The following is a 19,830-nucleotide window of genomic DNA, read 5'->3' as shown; positions in this document are numbered from 1 at the left end:
TCGGCCAACTGATTTTGAATGCCTGGTATGTATTGTGCTATCAGGCGAATGTTGTTGTGAATTGCCCAATGCCAAATTTTTTGTGCTAAGAGACACAGCTGTGACGAGTGTGTCCCCCCTTGTTTGTTTAGATAATACATTGTTGTCATATTGTCTGTCTTGACAAGAATGTGTTTGTGGGCTAGAAGTGGCGGAAACGCTTTTAATGCTAGAAATACCGCTAGCAGTTCCAAATGATTTATGTGAAGTAGTTTTTGTTGATTGTCCCATTGACCTTGTATGCTGTGATTGTTGAGGTGTGCTCCCCACCCAATCATGGAAGCGTCTTGTGATAATGGCGTGAGGCACAGGGTCTTGAAAAGGCCGCCCTTTGTTTAAATTTACAGGGTTCCACCATTGAAGCAAAGAGTGTGTTTGGCGGTCTATCAACACTAGATCTTGGAGTTGACCCTGTGCCTGCGTCCATTGTTTTGCTAGGCACTGCTGTAAAGGCCGCATGTGCGCCCTTGCGTTTGGGACAATAGCTATGCATGAGGACATCATGCCTAGTAGTTTCATCACAAACCTTACTGTGTATTGCTGGTTTGGTTGTATGCTTGATCCTATATTTTGAAATGACTGAACTCTTTGTGGACTTGGAGTGGCAATTTCTCTTTGTGTGTTGAGTGTTGCTTCCAAGTATTGTTGTATTTGGGATGGTTGTAAATGTGATTTTTGGTAATTTATAGAAAACCCTAGTTTGTGTAGAGTATCTATGACATATTGCGTGTGAAATTGACATTGTTGCTGAGTGTTGGCTTTTATTAGCCAATCGCCTAGATATGGGAATACGTGCATGTGCTGTGTCCTTATATGAGCTGCTACTACCGCTAGGCATTTTGTAAATACTCTGGGGGCTGTTGTTATTCCGAACGGTAGCACTTTGAATTGATAATGTTTGCCTTGTATTACAAACCTGAGGTATTTCCTGTGAGATGGATGGATGGGCATGTGAAAATACGCATCCTTGAGATCCAGTGTTGTCATGTATTCCCCTTTTTTTTAGTAAGGGAACTACGTCTTGAAGTGTTACCATGTGGAAATGATCTGATTTGATGAAGAGATTCAGTGTTCTGAGATCTAAGATAGGCCTTAGCGTTTTGTCTTTTTTTGGGATAAGGAAATACAGGGAGTAAACGCCTGTTCCTTTCTGGCGATAGGGTACTAGCTCTATGGCTTGTTTTTGTAGGAGTGCTTGGACCTCTGTTTGTAATAGGTCTAAGTGTTGTGGAGACAATCTGTGCGGTTTTGGTGGAACATCTGAAGGGAATGTTGTGAATTCGATGTAATAACCATGTTGGATAATTGATAGGACCCACGTGTCTGTGGTAATGTGTGTCCAATTGTGGTTGTATTTGGTTAGCCTCCCCCCCCACTGGTGATAAGGGTTGGGGAAGTGTGACATTGAAGTCACTGTTTGCTAGGGCTTGGTTTGGAGGGCTGGAATTTCCCTCTTCCTCTTGGGAATTGTCCTCTGTAGGAACCACAAAACCCTCCTCTCTGGTACTGCGACTGGTAGGTGGGTTTTGTTTGGGAGGTGGATGGTTCTGGTGTCTGATGTCTAACCCCGCCCCCCACCCAAAACTGTGGTTTCCTAAATGTTCCTCTGTATTGTGAGGAGTAGGGCGCGCCCATGGCTTTGGCCATGTCCATGTGTTTTTTCATTTTCTCGATTGCGGTATCCACTTCCGGCCCAAACAACTGATGTTGATTAAACGGCATATTAAGTACCGCCTGTTGTATTTCTGGTTTAAATCCAGAACTTCGCAGCCATGCATGCCTTCGAATTGTTACAGCTGTGTTTACAGTCCGTGCTGCTGTATCTGCAGAGTCTAGGGCAGACCGTATTTGGTTGTTTGATATGGCCTGTCCCGCTTCAACCACTTTTTGGGCACGTTTTTGGGGTTCCTTGGGCAAATGCTGGATGATGTCTTGCATTTCGTCCCAGTGTGCCCTGTCGTAGCATGCAAGTAGGGCTTGTGAGTTTGCAATTCGCCATTGATTGGCTGCTTGCGATGCCACTCTTTTCCCCGCTGCGTCGAATTTTCATCTGTCAGGGGGTGGGGCATCCTCTGATGATTGTGAATTTGCCCTTTTTCTTGCAGCCCCCACAACCACTGAGTCCGGAGGGAGCTGTTGAGTAATAAACGCTGGGTCTGATGGGGGCGGTTTATATTTCTTTTCGACCCTTGGCGTGATGGCCCTCCCTTTGACAGGCTCTTGGAAGACCTGTTGTGCGTGTTTGAGCATGCCCGGTAGCATTGGTAAAGTTTGGTAGGATGCGTGCGTGGATGCCAGAGTGTTGAACAGGAAGTCATCCTCCACCGGTTCCGAGTGCATTGTTACGTTGTGGAACGTAGTTGCCCTGGCTAATACTTGTGTATACGCTGTACTGTCCACTGGTGGTGAAGGCTTGGTTGGATAACACTCTGGGCTGTTGTCTGATATAGGTGGTTCGTATAGATCCCAGGGATCCACATCATCTTGAGTCATCCCAGACTGCGCCATCGGTTTACCCACTGGTGACAAGTGTGGTGATTGCAGTGGGTATGGTTGTGGTGAGAACTGTGGTAGTGGTGACTTTTCTCTAACCACTTTGGCTTTGGGTTGCATTTCTGTCTCTTGAAAAGCTAGTTTTCTTTTAGATTTGAGTGGAGGGATGGTTTGTATCTTCCCTGTGTCCTTCTGGATTTCTAACCTTTGTTGTGTTTGGTCATGGACTTCTAAATCCAGATCTTGCTAAAATCTGTGCCTTTCTTTGAGCTGCATAGAAAGCCCTTGCTCCTCAGTGTAGGAAGAGCGTTTCGGCTCCGAAGCCAGTTTTTTCGGTACCAAAATTCCCAGCGAAATTGTCTTTTTCGGTTCCGATAAGCTCTTTCGAGGTTTGCCCGACTCGATATCTCGATGTGGACTTTTTTCGGTGCCGGATTCTCGACCGGTGACTGAAGTCTTCAGCAAATCTTTGGCCTTTTTCGGTGCCAATGTTATTTGGTTACCTTCTTTTCTGTGGGTTGAGCCATGGCCTGCTGGCGGTGGCGTCCCCGTGGCCTTGAGTTTTTTGGTGTGACCCTGGGAGTGAGACGGGGCAGGTATACTCACTGTTTGCCGCGCCGTCGAAGGTCGATCACCGTCGGATTCATCCGAGTCTGTTTCTTTGATGGAAATTCTCTCTTCCTCCTCGACATTGAGATGTTGTTTCAGCTTCGACGCCATTTGTAGTCGTCTTGCGTGTCGATCCCTTAAGGTCTTCTTGGATCAAAACGCTCGGCAAGCTTCACAAGTATCCTGTGTTCGGGCGACAAACACAGGTTACAGACCCGGTGCTGGTCTGTATAAGGATACTTGGCGCGACACTTAGGACAGAAACGGAAGGGGGTCCTGTCCATTAGTCTTGGACGACAGGTGTGGTCGGGCCAACCAGGCCCTAGTTTAAGTGCGGAAGGCCCGAAGGGCCGACGAAGCGGTCTTGATGTCGGTGCTGATGCGATAAACTAAACCGGTGCCAAACGTAAACAATACAGACGATTTTTCAATTATTTTCTAAGTTTCCCGATTCGAAATATGGAACGAAGAGGAACACGTCCGTACCCGATGGCAGAAAGAAAACAATCTAAGATGGAGTTGACGCCCATGCGCAGTGGAGCCGAAAGGGAGGAGCCACTCAGTCCCGTGACTCGAAAAGACTTCTATGAAGAAAAACAACTTGTAACACTCCGAGCCCAACACTAGATGGCAGGAACAGTGCACAGCATGTGTATCTGCAGCTACACATGCCATCAAACACACATACATATTATATATATGGAAAATGTCACTTACCCAGTGTACATCTGTTCGTGGCATGAGACGCTGCAGATTCACATGCTGTGCACATCCCGCCATCTAGTGTTGGGTTCGGAGTGTTACAAGTTGTTTTTCTTCGAAGAAGTCTTTTCGAGTCACGAGATCGAGGGACTCCTCCCCTTTCGGCTCCATTGCGCATGGGCGTCGACTCCATCTTAGATTGTTTTCCCAGCAGAGGGTGAGGTAGGAGTTGTGTATATAGTAATAGTGCCCATGCAATGGAGTAAATATGTATGCACATAATGTGGTTAAAAGTGATATATTTACAAATGTTCAAGACCAATTTTTTCTCAACTTAAAAACGGCTACAGGCTCCCGGGGAGGTGGGAGGGCGCATGTGAATCTGCAGCGTCTCATGCCACGAACAGATGTACACTGGGTAAGTGACATTTTCCGTTCAATGGCATGTGTAGCTGCAGATACACATGCTGTGCATAGACTAGTAAGCAGTTATCTCCCCAAAAGCTGTGGTTTAGCCTGTAGGAGTTGAAGTCGTTTGAAATAATGTTCTTAGTACTGCTTGTCCTACTGTGGCTTGTTGTGTTGTTAACACATCCACGCAGTAATGTTTAGTGAATGTATGAGGCGTAGACCATGTGGCTGCCTTACAGATTTCTGTAATTGGTATATTTCCTAGAAAGGCCATTGTGGCGCCTTTCTTTCTAGTGGAGTGTGCCTTTGGTGTAATAGGCAGTTCTCTTTTAGCTTTAACATAACAGGTTTGAATACATTTAACTATCCATCTGGCAATGCCTTGTTTGGATATTGGATTCCCTGTATGAGGTTTTTAGTAAGCTACAAACAATTGTTTTGTTTTGCGAAACTGTTTAGTTCTATCAATGTAGTACATTAGAGCTCTTTTTATGTCTAATGTATGTAATGCTCTGTCAGCTACAGAGTCTGGTTGTGGAAAAAACACTGGGAGTTCCACAGTTTGGTTTAAGTGGAATGGTGATATAACTTTTGGCAACAATTTGGGATTTGTGTGTAGAACCACTTTATGTTTGTGTATTTGTATAAAGGGTTCCTGTATGGTAAAGGCTTGTATTTCACTTACTCTTCTGAGAGATGTGATAGCTATTAGGAAGGCTACTTTCCAAGTTAAGTATTGCATTTCACAAGAGTGCATGGGTTCGAATGGTGGACCCATGAGTCGCGTTAATACAATATTGAGGTTCCACAATGGAACTGGTGGTGTTCTTGGTGGAATGATCCTTTTTAGACCCTCCATAAATGCTTTTATGACTGGGATTCTAAATAGTGAAGTTGAATGTGTAATTTGCAGATAAGCTGAAATTGCTGTGAGCTGTATTTTAATGGATGAAAAAGCGAAGTTCGATTTTTGTAAGTGTAGTAAGTAGCTTACAATGTCTTTTGCGGATGCGTGTAATGGTTTAATTTGATTATTTTGACAGTAATAAACAAATCGTTGCCATTCATTTGCGTAGCAATGTCTTGTAGTAGGTTTTCCAGCCTGTTTGATGACCTCCATACATTCTTGTGTAAGGTCTAGGTGTCAGAATTCTAAGACTTCAGGAGCCAGATCGCTAGATTGAGCGATGATGGATTCGGGTGTCTGATCTGCTGTTTGTGTTGAGTTAACAGATCTGGTCTGTTTGGTAGTTTGATATGAGGCACTACTGACAGGTCTAGTAATGTTGTGTACCAAGGTTGTCGTGCCCAAGTTGGTGCTATTAGTATTAGTTTGAGTTTGTTTTGACTCAATTTGTTTACAAGATACAGAAGGAGTGGGAGAGGGGGAAAAGCGTAAGCAAATATCCCTGACCAACTCATCCATAACGCATTGCCCTTGGAGTGAGGCTGTGGGTACCTGGATGCGAAGTTTTGGCATTTTGCGTTTTCTTTTGTTGCGAATAGGTCTATTTGCGGTGTTCCCCACTTTTGGAAGTAGGTTTGCAGTATATGTGAATGAATCTCCCATTCGTGGATCTGTTGGTGATCTCGACTGAGATTGTCTGCCAATTGGTTTTGAATTCCTGGGATGTATTGCGCTATTAGGCGAATGTGATTATGAATCGCCCAATGCCAAATCTTCTGTGCTAAGAGACACAGTTGTGATGAGTGTGTGCCTCCCTGTTTGTTTAAGTAATACATTGTTGTCATGTTGTCTGTTTTGACAAGAATGTGTTTGTGGGCTATTAGCGGTTGAAATGCTTTCAACGCTAGAAACACTGCTAGTAGTTCTAGCTGATTTATGTGAAGTTGTTTCTGCTGATTGTCCCATTGTCCCTGGATGCTGTGTTGGTTGAAATGTGCTCCCCACCCTACCATGGAAGCATCTGTTGTGATTACGTATTGAGGCACTGGGTCTTGGAAAGGCCGCCCTTGGTTTAAATTTACAGGATTCCACCATTGAAGCGAGGTGTGTGTTTGGCGGTCTATCAACACTAGATCTTGAAGTTGACCCTGTGCTTGTGTCCATTGTGTTGCTAGGCACTGTTGTAAGGGCCGCATGTGTAATCTTGCGTTTGGGACAATGGCTATGCATGAGGACATCATGCCTAGCAGTTTCATCACTCATTTTACCTGATACTTTTGGTTTGGGTGCATGCTTTGTATTACGTTTTGGAATGCTTGTACCCTTTGTGGACTTGGAGTGGCAATCCCTTTTTTTGTGTTGATTGTTGCTCCTAAGTATTGTTGTATTTGACACGGCTGTAAGTGTGATTTTTGGTAGTTTAGTGAGAACCCTAGTGTAAGGAAATGCCTCCTTGGCATGGTTACCCCCTGACTTTTTGCCTTTGCTGATGCTATGTTTTGATTTGAAAGTGTGCTGAGGCCTGCTAACCAGGCCCCAGCACCAGTGTTCTTTCCCTAACCTGTACTTTTGTTTTACACAATTGGCACACCTTGGCATCCAGGTAAGTCCCTTGTAACTGGTACCCCTGGTACAAGGGCCCTGATGCCAGGGAAGGTCTCTAAGGGCTGCAGCATAGCTTATGCCACCCTGGGGACCCCTCACTCAGCACAGACACACTGCTTGCCAGCTTGTGTGTGCTGGTGAGGACAAAACGAGTAAGTCGACATGGCACTCCCCTCAGGGTGCCATGCCAACCTCACACTGCCTATACAGTATAGATAAGTCACCCCTCTAGCAGGACTTACAGCCCTAAGGCAGGGTGCACTATACCATAGGTGAGGGCACCAGTGCATGTGCACTGTGCCCCTACAGTGTCTAAGCAAAACCTTACACATTGTAAGTGCAGGGTAGCCATAAGAGTATATGGTCTGGGAGTCTGTCCAACACGAACTCCACAGCACCCTAATGGCTACACTGAAAACTGGGAAGTTTGGTGTAGGAAGTTGGCTCTGTATGCACTATTTCAAAGTAAGAAATAGTATGCACAGAGTCCAAGGGTTCCCCTTAGAGGTAAGATAGTGGCAAAAAGAGATAATACTAATGCTCTATTTTCTGCACCCAATGGAGCAATGGTTTTGTAAATGAAAATTAGAGCAGAATATTTATGTCAGACAATATTTTTGTTATCAATATTCTGACATACAATCCTTTTTACTTTAATGTGAAATCTCACCTGGTGTTTCTGGAAGCAACCAGAAAAATCTAATTTCAAAAGCTTCTGGAGATGGCATGTTACGCAAAATTATGTGAATATTTCCTTTCAACAACCTTATTCCATCTCCACAAGGTTCATTAAAGAAATCAATCATGTTATCTGGGTCAACTGTAATCCCAGAATAAATGAAAATTAGCTAACCTTTCTTTGTTTTTGATTAATAATACTGCTTCTCCAACATGTTTTCGAGAACCACATATTTGTGCTATACCAAATGTTCTCTGTGCATGATGCTCTCTCATCAGCCCACTCCTGCATATCTCATTTGCTTTCTAAGTTGTGCTTAAACAATTTATTCTCACTTTGCAACATTTACCACCATGTGCTATTGCTCAACTTCAACTGACCTGTCAACTTCATCACGAGCAACAATGTCTCCCTTTTTCAAAGCTTTAATTGCAAACATCTCATTTGTATTCTTGTATTCAACCAGCAACACCTGAAACATGAGACATGTAAAAGATGTATGAATGAATTAGGCATGATTTCACATTTTATGAATAAAAAAACATTCTTGACCTACTTTCCCGAAATGACCTCTGCCCAACACAGCACAACATCTGAAGTCTTGTAGGCTGAACTGGAACCTCTGTTGTATTCTGAAAGAAATACATCCAAAAATGAGCACCCTTTAAATTGGCAATATTTCCACAAATATAGCAGCCATTAAAAGCGTACACAAAACCAGAGTTAATTTGTGTAGACAAAGTAATAACTTACTAGATCTAGATTTGCATAGTATTTGGACAATAATTAGCTGCCAGCTTGCCTGGAGGAGGGAGGCACAATGGAACCACAGGCCAAACTGTACATGGAAGCGAGCGCACAAAACAATCATAAATGCAGATGAGCCACTGGCCACTTAATATGTGCTAAACTTTAATGCCCATGGGCAACTAGTCTTCATTCGCTCTGAACAATGCTAAAACCCCAGCTTTTTAGCCACTGAATGCTGGTTTTCGACTCGTGATAGCGCAGCGAGGCCTATCAACCAGACCTCACGGCCAGTTCTTTTGCCTTAAAACAAGGTGATGTCGAATTGTAACACAATTGGCAAAGGACTTTAGCATCCCTGTAAGTCCCTAGTAATTGGTACCTCTGGTACCTAGGGCATAAGTACTAAAGAGGGCCCTTAAGAGCTGCAGCATATCTTATGCCACACCCAAAGGGACCCAAACTGCAAACAGCCTGCCATCACAGACTGTGTGTCAGGGTGCAAGCCTGGAGTGAAAAAATGACATGGCACATTAATTGTACCATGCCAAAGTCACTGCATGTATTATATGTAAGTCACCTCTACAGCAGGGACAGGGCACATTATAATACATATTAGGACATGTCTGCATGAGCAGCTATGCCCCTGTGATGTCTAGTTCTATTACTAGATATTGCAAGTGACCGGGCAGCCATCTTAGACAATGTACAGGGCGCTGCCCATCATGAGTGACAGAATGTGGGAAAACTAGGCTGATTGCAGAAGCCCCCTCTCACTTTTTGCTCCCATTTTTTGCCGATACTGGTGTTTTCTGATTTTGACTGCTAACCTGTCCCAGGGCCAGTGCTCTGTTTAAACTGGTATATGCAAATAAGGTCTAATCAAAATTGGCTTTGACAACCTATATAAGTCCCTAGTATATACTAGGGCATGTAGGTTTAGCGACCCCAGGATAGTTAGTGCACTCATAGGTGCACTGCTGTAGTGTCCAGTGTCATTGTAAAGGCAGGCCTGCCCTGCTAGCTGCTTTTAAGTTAAAGTTAACCTCAAATTCGACTTTGGAATTAAAAGTGCTTACAAGGTCTCAAACTACCTTATTTTTGCATACGTCATCCATAAGGCCTGCCCTAGGTGGCCCAACGGTTAGGTGCAGTGTAAATATAAGCAGGGACTTTATAAAAGATGGTTTTATAAGGCCTGGTGAGGGGAAAACAGCCACATTTGTTTTTTCCCCATTGTAGTCAATGGGCTCCATAGGCTAACATTGGGAGACTTAATTTCAAGATAATAAAGTATTATTTCTGACAGAGAAAAGCTAAATATATCAAGTTTGGTACCAAATTAAATGTTATAATAAATCCAACAATTTGCTTGCCAATGTTGAATTTAATATAACCAGCACAGGGAAATAGTTTTAGAACTCTTTCTGAAAGTTACCCAACTCAGCCCTGTAGTGCCCTTTCCTGGTTGATCAGCCTCTGGCAGCCTGAGCTAGGCTACCTTAATGAGGTGTAAAGTGGCCTTGCTTGAGACAAAGGAAGCATCTTGTGGGAAGGGAACTGCTATAACAGATGGCAGAGCAGGATGGGGGAAGAGTAGTCATACTGGTCTTTAAAGGAGGGAAAGCCACTTGGGACAGAAACTGGACTCACCCATTTCCTGCTTCCCCAGACAGATGGAAGGCCCAATGGTTAGGTTAGGAGTGGGCTGAAAGGGGTGTTAGGGAGACGTAGCGACACCAGTTAGTGGACTCCGCAAGATCTAACCTACAAGGAGGAATTTTCACCATGTTGGATTTTTAGAGAATGTTGCTTTCTGAGATTGATTTTTGCCAAAATTCAAAGGAAGTGGTCACACTATAGGGTGGTGGCCTGCACCCCCACTGGACGGGAGCAACCCCCCTGCTTCCCCACCCACGAGCAAGGATAAACATGGCAGAGCTGCACCACAATCTAGATCCCTGCTGGAAGGTAGTGGAGAAGAAGGACTTCCCTGTTGGACCCCTGGCCTGTACCTGAAGAACTGCACTCACAAGGACTGCTGCACACCCTGGGCTTCACCCAAGACTTGTTCTTGCTTCTGCAACTGCCAGAGTTGACTCCCTGTAAGCTACAGGTACAAAAGAGCTGAACCAGAATCCCCTGCATCAAGTCCTTCAAGAAAAGCCCAGCTGACCAGTTTCCAGTGGCCATGAAGATACTGACCAGGTGCATTATGGGAACTGTAGTACCAACTTCTAAGGAGCAACTCTCAGCTTCTGGGACCTTTGATCAAGTTTGTGGACCCAAAAATAACCTCTGGAAGAAGATCCAGAGGTTTGAAGAAACTGCTGTAAAAAGCTCCATAAGCTGAAGAGGTGCATTGTGGGAGATGAAGTCCCAGACACCAAGACAGCTGTAGGAAGCTGGCTTCTTATATGATATACCACTAAGTGGTTATATCATGCAAAGAGTCTAGAGATTCCCCTAGAACTGTACAGGGCTCAGTGTAAAACCAAGTGCTCTAATTGTGGTAGTGTATTCGAGCAGCTTTAGGCCTAACACAGAGGTGTGTTAGGCACACAATGATTATTGAATGACATGCGACCCTAAAGGAGATCCACACCAATTTTAGAAAAATAAGCTTCTTTCAAGATTTATTTCAAGACCAAGAAATACGTAAGCATGTTTTTCAAGAAAAATACTTTTCACCGTAAAAGGTGACAGTTTAATTTTTAGTTCAGCAATGTTAACCTATAGGAGGAAACAAGAACGCAGTTTTGCAGCTAAGTATACAGTCTTGGTTTTCAAGATGAAGAATCAGCACCAGGCAAGGTTCAAAGGGACAGCCAGATGCAGGGTTTAATCTCGGAATCTAGCACCAATGTTATCCAATTAAGAAAGGGGGTAAACAAAGAGATGCTGCTCACAGGTTGGGGGAATGGTGGGAGGGGTGAATGGGAAACACAAGGCAGCACCAATCTTACACCCGCAGCAGCACAGGGGTGGCCAGGTGCAGAGTGCCAACACAGCGCCCAATTTTATCCAATGGAGAAAGGGGGCAGTCAAAGAGATGCTGCTCACAGATGAGTAAAACAGTTTCTTAACCCAGTCTCTGGGGGTGAGGGTAAGCATGGGGGGGGAGGAAGACACAAGGCGGCAGGGGGGTAAGGGTGTTTTAGTTTCAGAAACAGGCCGCAGGCTCTGGCCAGGAGGCTTGGCAAAAAGAACCCACAGCTGCCCAGTTAAGTAGAGATGCTGGGGAACGTAGGGGCACCCTTGGTCGTGCTCCCCAAGACCCAGGGGCTTGTCAGGGCTGCTAGAGGGGAGAATTACCCTTAGGCAGTGCTGCTGGACATGGCACACATGCAAAAACAACAGATGATGGACGGAATGCAGAACAAATCAAACATTCACCCCCAGTCACAGATCTGGGTTTAATCCATCAGTGGGGGTGAATGTTTGCACTGTTCAGAATTCCGTCCATCATCTGTCTTTTTGGACATGGCACACAGGCAGTGTGCCATGTCGACTGGGTCGTTTGTTCCTGCACCATGAGATGCCAGCTGCGGTGGCATGGCCTTTGTGAGGGGTCCCTAGGGGACCGTCTGCAGTCTCTATGCCCTAGCAACCAAAGGTACCATTTACTAGAGACTTGTAGGGGGGTATGAAGTTGTGCCAACCGTGGTTCAGTTTTAGGGAAGAAGCACTGGCACAGGGGATCTAGTTGGCATGGATCCTGTGCACTACAAACAAAACCATATTATTTTCCAGGCAAAAAGTAGGGGGTTAGCCATGTCATGAGAGGCACTTTCTCACACTACCACCCCCCAAACGGGGATGAAACTAACCTACTCCTGGAGAGCCATCATCTTCTAGGTGGACTAACCTGGAAAGGCCATCTGCATTGGAATGGGCAGTCTCAGGTCTGTGTTCCACTGTATAGTCCATTCCATGTAAGGATATGGAACACCTTACCAGCTTGGGGTTTTCACCTTTCAGTTGTTGTAACTATCTGAGAGGCCTGTGGTCTGTCCAAACTAGGAAGTAAGTGTCAAACCGGTATGATCTTAGTGTCTTCAGGGCCCAGACCATAGCAAAGGCTTCCCTCTCTATGGCACTTCAACGCTGCTATCTGAGGAGAAGTCTCCTGCTTATGAAAGCAATGGGTTGGTCACGTCTAAGACTGCTCCTATCCCATGCTCAGAGGCATCAGTCTGAACAATTAATTGCTTGGGGTAATTGGGAACCTTCAGGATTGGGGCATGGCATACTGCATCCATCAGTGTCTCAAAAGAATTGACAGCTCACTGTCCAGTTCACTTTCTTGGGCATTTTCTTGGAGGTGAGCTCTGTGAGGGCAGTCACCATGGATCCATACTCCTTCACAAACCTCCTGTAAAACCCAGTCAAGCCACGGAATGCCCTGACAAGGGTATGGGATGTCTGAATCTTGGGTTAAAGTGGCTGAACATAACCTCAAGTTACCAAGTGGCCCAAGTATACAACCCTTCCCTGTCTTGATAGTGAGGCATCAACTTTCCAGAGCATGAAGGACCATCCCAAGGTGGATCAGATAATCCTGACAGGTGGAGCTGTAGACAACAATATCATCCAGATAAACTTCACTAAAGGATTCTGATCCAGAAAGGACTTTATTCAACATCCTCTGAAAGGTGGCGGGGCATTCTCTAGTCCAAAGGGGATCACAGTAAACTGAAAGTGCCCACTGTAGGAAGTTGGCTCTGTATGCACTATTTCAAAGTAAGGAATAGTATGCACAGAGTCCAAGGGTTCCCCTTAGAGGTAAGATAGTGGCAAAAAGAGATAATACTAATGCTCTATTTTGTGGTAGTGTGGTCGAGCAGTAGGCTTATCAAAGGAGTAGTGTTAAGCATTTGTTGTACATACACACAGGCAATAAATGAGAAACACACACTCAGAGACAAATCAAGCCAATAGGTTTTGTTATAGAAAAATATCTTTTCTTAGTTTATTTTAAGAACCACAGGTTCAAATTCTACATGTAATATTTCATTTGAAAGGTATTGCAGGTAAGTACTTTAGGAACTTTGAATAATTACAGTAGCATATATACTTTTCGCATAAAACACAAATAGCTGTTTTAAAAGTGGACACAGTGCAATTTTCACAGTTCCTGGGGGAGGTAAAGTATTTAGTTTTTGCAGGTAAGTAACCCACCTACAGGGTTCAGGTTTGGGTCCAAGGTAGCCCACCGTTGGGGGTTCAGAGCAACCCCAAAGTTACCACACCAGCAGCTCAGGGCCGGTCAGGTGCAGAGGTCAAAGAGGTGCCCAAAACACATAGGCTTCAATGGAGAGAGGGGGGTGCCCCGGTTCCGGTCTGCCAGCAGGTAAGTACCCGCGTCTTCGGAGGGCAGACCAGGGGGGTTTTGTAGGGCACCGGGGGGGACTCAAGTCAGCACAAAAAGTACACCCTCAGCAGCGCGGGGGCGGCCGGGTGCAGTGTGCAAACACGCGTCGGGTTTTCAATGGTTTTCAATGAGAGACCAAGGGATCTCTTCAGCGGTGCAGGCAGGCAAGGGGGGGGGGCTCCTCGGGGTAGCCACCACCTGGGCACGGGAGAGGGCCTCCTGGGGGTCACTCCTGCACAGAAGTTTCGTTCCTTCAGGTGCTGGGGGCTGCGGGTGCAGGGTCTTTTCCCGCCGTCGGGACTTTAGGTTCAGGCAGTCGCGGTCAGGGGGAGCCTCGGGATTCCCTCTGCAGGCGTCGCTGTGGGGGCTCAGGGGGGACAACTTTGGTTACTCACAGTCTCGGAGTCGCCAGAGGGTCCTCCCTGAGGTGTTGGTTCTCCACCAGTCAAGTCGGGGTCGCTGGGTGCAGTGTTGCAAGTCTCACGCTTCTTGCGGGGAGTTGCAGGGGTCTTTAAATCTGCTCCTTCAAAACAAAGTTGCAGTCTTTTGGAGCAGGGCCGCTGTCCTCAGGAGTTTCTTGTCTTTCTTGAAGCAGGGCAGTCCTCTGAGGATTCAGAGGTCGCTGGTCCTTTGGAAAGCGTCGCTGGAGCAGGTTTCTTTGGAAGGCAGGAGACAGGCCGGTAGGACTGGGGCCAAAGCAGTTGGTGTCTTCTGTTCTTCCTCTGCAGGGGTTTTTCAGCTCAGCAGTCTTCTTCTTCTTGTAGTTTCAGGAATCTAAATTCTTAGATTCAGGGAAGCCCTTAAATACTAAATTTAAGGGGGTGTTTAGGTCTGGGGGGTTAGTAGCCAATGGCTACTAGCCCTGAGGGTGGGTACACCCTCTTTGTGCCTCCTCCCAAGGGGAGGGGGTCACATCCCTAATCCTATTGGGGGAATCCTCCATCTGCAAGATGGAGGATTTCTAAAAGTTAGAGTCACTTCAGCTCAGGACACCTTAGGGGCTGTCCTGACTGGCCAGTGACTCCTCCTTGTTATTCTCATTATCTCCTCCGGCCTTGCCGCCAAAAGTGGGTCCGTGACCGGAGGGGGCGGGCAACTCCACTACCTGGAGTGCCCTGTGGTGCTGGAACAAAGGGGGTAAGCCTTTGAGGCTCACCGCCAGGTGTTACAGCTCCTGCCTGGGGGAGGTGTTAGCATCTCCACCCAGTGCAGGCTTTGTTACTGGCCTCAGAGTGACAAAGGCACTCTCCCCAGGGGGCCAGCAACATGTCTCGGTTGTGGCAGGCTGCTGGAACCAGTCAGCCTACACAGATAGTCGGTTAAGGTTTCAGGGGGCACCTCTAAGGTGCCCTCTGGGGTGTATTTTACAATAAAATGTACACTGGCATCAGTGTGCATTTATTGTGCTGAGAGGTTTGATACCAAACTTCCCAGTTTTCAGTGTAGCCATTATGGTGCTGTGGAGTCCGTGTTTGACAGACTCCCAGACCATATACTCTTATGGCTACCCTGCACTTACAATGTCTAAGGTTTGGCTTAGACACTGTAGGGGCATAGTGCTCATGCACTGGTTCCCTCACTTATGGTATAGTGCACCCTGCCTTAGGGCTGTAAGGCCTACTAGAGGGGTGACTTATCTATACTGCATAGGCAGTGTGAGGTTGGCATGGCACCCTGAGGGGAGTGTCATGTCGACTTACTCGTTTTGTTCTCATCAGCACACACAAGCTGGCAAGCAGTGTGTCTGTGCTGAGTGAGGGGTCCCCAGGGTGGCATAAGATATGCTGCAGCCCTTAGAGACCTTCCCTGGCATCAGGGCCCTTGGTACCAGGGGTACCAGTTACAAGGGACTTACCTGGATGCCAGGGTGTGCCAATTGTGGAATCAAAAGTACAGGTTAGGGAAAAAACACTGGTGCTGGGGCCTGGTTAGCAGGCCTCAGCACACTTTCAATTCAAAACATAGCATCAGCAAAGGCAAAAGGTCAGGGGGTAACCATGCCAAGGAGGCATTTCCTTACACAACCCCCCCCAAACGAAAGAGGATGAGACTAACCTTTCCCAAGAGAGTCTTCATTTTCTAAGTGGAAGAACCTGGAAAGGCCATCTGCATTGGCATGGGCAGTCCCAGGTCTGTGTTCCACTATAAAGTCCATTCCCTGTAGGGAGATGGACCACCTCAACAGTTTTGGATTTTCACCTTTCATTTGCATCAGCCATCTGAGAGGTCTGTGGTCAGTCTGAACTAGGAAGTGAGTACCAAAGAGGTATGGTCTCAGCTTCTTCAGGGACCAAACCACAGCAAAGGCCTCCCTCTCAATGGCACTCCAACGCTGCTCCCTGGGGAGTAATCTCCTGCTAATGAAAGCAACAGGCTGGTCAAGGCCATCATCATTTGTTTGGGACAAAACTGCCCCTATCCCATGTTCAGAGGCATCTGTCTGCACAATGAACTGCTTGGAGTAATCTGGAGCTTTTAGAACTGGTGCTGTGCACATAGCTTGTTTCAGGGTGTCAAAGGCCTGTTGGCATTCTACAGTCCAGTTTACTTTCTTGGGCATTTTCTTGGAGGTGAGTTCTGTGAGGGCTGTCACAATGGATCCATATCCCTTCACAAACCTCCTATAGTACCCAGTCAAGCCAAGGAATGCCCTGACTTGAGACTGGGTTTTTGGAGCTGCCCAGTCCAGAATATTCTGGATCTTAGGCTGGAGTGGCTGAACTTGGCCTCCACCTACAAGGTGTCCCAAGTAAACCACAGTTCCCTGCCCTATCTGGCATTTGGATGCCTTGATAGAGAGGCCTGCAGATTGCAGAGCCTTCAAAACCTTCTTCAGGTGGACCAGGTGATCCTGCCAGTTGGAGCTAAAGACAGCAATATCGTCAAGATAAGCTGCACTGAAGGACTCCAAGCCAGCAAGGACTTGATTCACCAACCTTTGGAAGGTGGCAGGGGCATTCTTTAAACCAAAGGGCATAACAGTGAACTGATAATGCCCATCAGGTGTGGAGAATGCTGTCTTTTCTTTTGCTCCAGGGGCCATTTTGATTTGCCAGTACCCTGCTGTTAAGTCAAAGGTACTTAAGAATTTGGCAGCCCCTAATTTATCAATCAGCTCATCAGCTCTAGGAATGGGATGGGCATCTGTCTTGGTGACTGAGTTAAGTCCTCTGTAGTCCACACAAAACCTCATCTCTCTCTTTCCATCTTTGGTGTGAGGTTTGGGGACTAAGACCACTGGGCTAGCCCAGGGGCTGTCAGAGTACTCAATTACTCCCAATTCCAGCATCTTGTGGACTTCCACCTTGATGCTTTCCTTAACTTGATCAGACTGTCTGAATATTTTGTTTTTGACAGGCATGCTGTCTCCTGTGTCCACATCATGGGTACACAGGTGTGTCTGACCAGGGGTTAGGGAAAAGAGCTCAGCAAACTGCTGCAGGACTTTCCTACAGTCGGATTGCTGTTGGCCAGAGCGGGTGTCTGAATAGATCACTCCATCTACTGAGCCATCATTAGGGTTTGATGACAGAAGATCAGGGAGAGGTTCACTCTCAGCTTCCTGATCCTCATCTGTTACCATTAACAGATTTACATCAGCCCTGTCATGGAAGAGCTTAAGGTGGTTCACATGGATCACCCTCTTGGGGCTCCTGCTGGTGCCCAGGTCTACCAGGTAGGTGACCTGACTCTTCCTCTCTAGCACTGGGTAAGGGCCACTCCATTTGTCCTGAAGTGCCCTGGGAGCCACAGGCTCCAAAACCCAGACTTTCTGCCCTGGTTGAAATTCAACCAGTGCAGCCTTTTGGTCATACCAAAACTTCTGGAGCTGTTGGCTGGCCTCAAGGTTTTTGCTTGCCTTTTCCAAGTACTCTGCCATCCTTGAGCGAAGGCCAAGTACATAGTCCACTATGTCTTGTTTAGGCTCATGAAGAGGTCTCTCCCAGCCTTCTTTAACAAGAGCAAGTGGTCCCCTTAGAGGGTGGCCAAACAGAAGTTCAAAGGGTGAGAACCCTACTCCCTTTTGAGGCACCTCTCTGTAAGCGAAAAGCAGACATGGCAAGAGGACATCACATCTCCTTTTCAGTTTTTCTGGGAGCCCCATGATCATGCCCTTCAATGTCTTGTTGAATCTCTCAACAAGGCCATTAGTTTGTGGATGATAGGGTGTAGTGAATGTATAAGTCACTCCACACTCATTCCACATGTGTTTCAGGTATGCTGACATGAAGTTGGTACCTCTGTCAGACACCACCTCCTTAGGGAAGCCCACTCTGGTAAAGATACCAATGAGGGCCTTGGCTACTGCAGGGGCAGTAGTCGACCTAAGGGGAATAGCTTCAGGATACCTAGTAGCATGATCCACTACTACTAGGATGTACATATTTCCTGAGGCTGTGGGAGGTTCCAGTGGACCCACTATGTCCACACCCACTCTTTCAAAGGGGACCCCCACCACTGGAAGTGGAATGAGGGGGGCCTTTGGATGTCCACCTGTCTTACCACTGGCTTGACTGGTGGTACAGGAGGTGCAAAACTCCTTAACCTTCTGGGACATGTTGGGCCAGTAGAAGTGGTTAACTAACCTCTCCCACGTCTTGGTTTGTCCCAAATGCCCAGCAAGGGGAATATCATGGGCTAAGGTCAGGATAAACTCTCTGAACCCCTGAAGCACTACCACTCTCCTAGTGGCACCAGGTTTGGGATCTCTTGCCTCAGTGTACAGGAGTCCATCTTCCCAATAGACCCTATGTGTTCCATTTTTCTTGCCTTTGGACTCTTCAGCAGCTTGCTGCCTAAGGCCTTCAAGAGAGGGACAGGTTTCTTGTCCCTTACACAACTCTTCCCTTGAGGGTCCCCCTGGGCCCAAGAGCTCAACCTGATAAGGTTCCAGCTCCATAGGCTCAGTTCCCTCAGAGGGCAGAACTTCTTCCTGAGAAGAGAGGCTCTCTTTTTCTTGTTGTGTTGCAGCTGGTTTCCCAGCTGACTTTCCTTTTCTCTTGGTAGGCTGGGCCTTTCTTCCAGACTCCAGCTCTACTTTTTCACCCTGTGCCTTGCACTGTGCCCTTGTCTTGACACACACCAGTTCAGGGATACCCAGCATGGCTGCATGGGTTTTCAGTTCTACCTCAGCCCATGCTGAGGACTCCAGGTCATTTCCAAGCAAACAGTCTACTGGGATATTTGAGGAGACCACCACCTGTTTCAGGCCATTGACCCCTCCCCACTCTAAAGTTACCATTGCCATGGGATGTACTTTAGTTTGATTGTCAGCATTGGTGACTGGATAGGTTTGTCCAGTCAGGTATTGGCCAGGGGAAACCAGTTTCTCTGTCACCATAGTGACACTGGCACCTGTATCCCTCAGGCCTTCTACACTTGTCCCATTAATTAAGAGCTGCTGCCTGTATTTTTGCATGTTAGGAGGCCAGGCAGCCAGTGTGGCTAAATCCACCCCACCCTCAGAGACTAAGGTAGCTTCACTGTGACACCTGATTTGCTCTGGGCACACTGTTGATCCCACTTGGAGACTAGCCATTCCAGTGTTAGCTGGAGTGGAGTTTGAAGTGGTATTTTTCTTGGGACAGGCCTTGTCTCCAGTTTGGTGTCCAGACTGACTACAGCTACGACACCAGGCCTTTTTGGGATCAACGTTTTTACCCTTGTACCCAGGATTGTTTTGTGAAGAGGCTCTGGGCCCACCCTCCTGTGCAGGTTTTTGGGGGCCTGTAGAAGACTCTTTACTATTTTTGTTTTTGGCTGTCTCACCACCCTTCCCCTGGGGAGGTTTTGTGACCCCTTTCTTTTGGTCACCCCCTGTGGAAGTTTTGGACATCCTAGTCTTGACCCAATGGTCCACCTTCCTTCCCAATTCTTGGGGAGAAATTGGTCCTAGGTCTACCAGATGCTGATGCAGTTTATCATTGAAACAATTACTTAATAGGTGTTCTTTCACAAATAAATTGTACAGCCCATCATAATTACTTACACCACTGCCTTGAATCCAACCATCTAGTGTTTTTACTGAGTAGTCTACAAAGTCAACCCAGGTCTGGCTCGAGGAGGTTTGAGCCCCCCTGAATCTAATCCTATACTCCTCAGTGGAGAATCCAAAGCCCTCAATCAGGGTACCCTTCATGAGGTCATAAGATTCTGCATCTTTTCCAGAGAATGTGAGGAGTCTATCCCTACACTTTCCTGTGAACATTTCCCCAAAGGAGAGCACCCCAGTGAGATTTGTTCACTTTTCTGGTTACACAAGCC

At 46.7% G+C, this 19,830-nt stretch overlaps 1 protein-coding gene across 2 annotated transcripts in view; it reads right to left on the bottom strand.

Annotated features, from left to right (window-relative positions):
* The window catches only part of PKN2 (protein kinase N2), a 527,949-nt gene that overhangs the window by 136,695 nt on the left and 371,424 nt on the right, over positions 1-19,830 (bottom strand). For both annotated transcript variants that reach the window (XM_069232308.1, XM_069232307.1), the window contains exons 14-15: positions 8,002-8,077; positions 7,826-7,917 (exon numbers count right to left, since the gene is read on the bottom strand). In XM_069232308.1, the coding sequence (XP_069088409.1) occupies positions 7,826-7,917; positions 8,002-8,077 (168 nt within the window). The remainder of the gene's footprint in view (positions 1-7,825; positions 7,918-8,001; positions 8,078-19,830) is intronic.

Source organism: Pleurodeles waltl, chromosome 4_2 (genome assembly GCF_031143425.1).
Source record: "Pleurodeles waltl isolate 20211129_DDA chromosome 4_2, aPleWal1.hap1.20221129, whole genome shotgun sequence".
Classification (NCBI taxonomy): domain Eukaryota; kingdom Metazoa; phylum Chordata; class Amphibia; order Caudata; family Salamandridae; genus Pleurodeles; species Pleurodeles waltl.
Note: the sequence above shows the minus strand (reverse complement) of the source record. Positions and strands in the feature narration are given on the sequence as shown.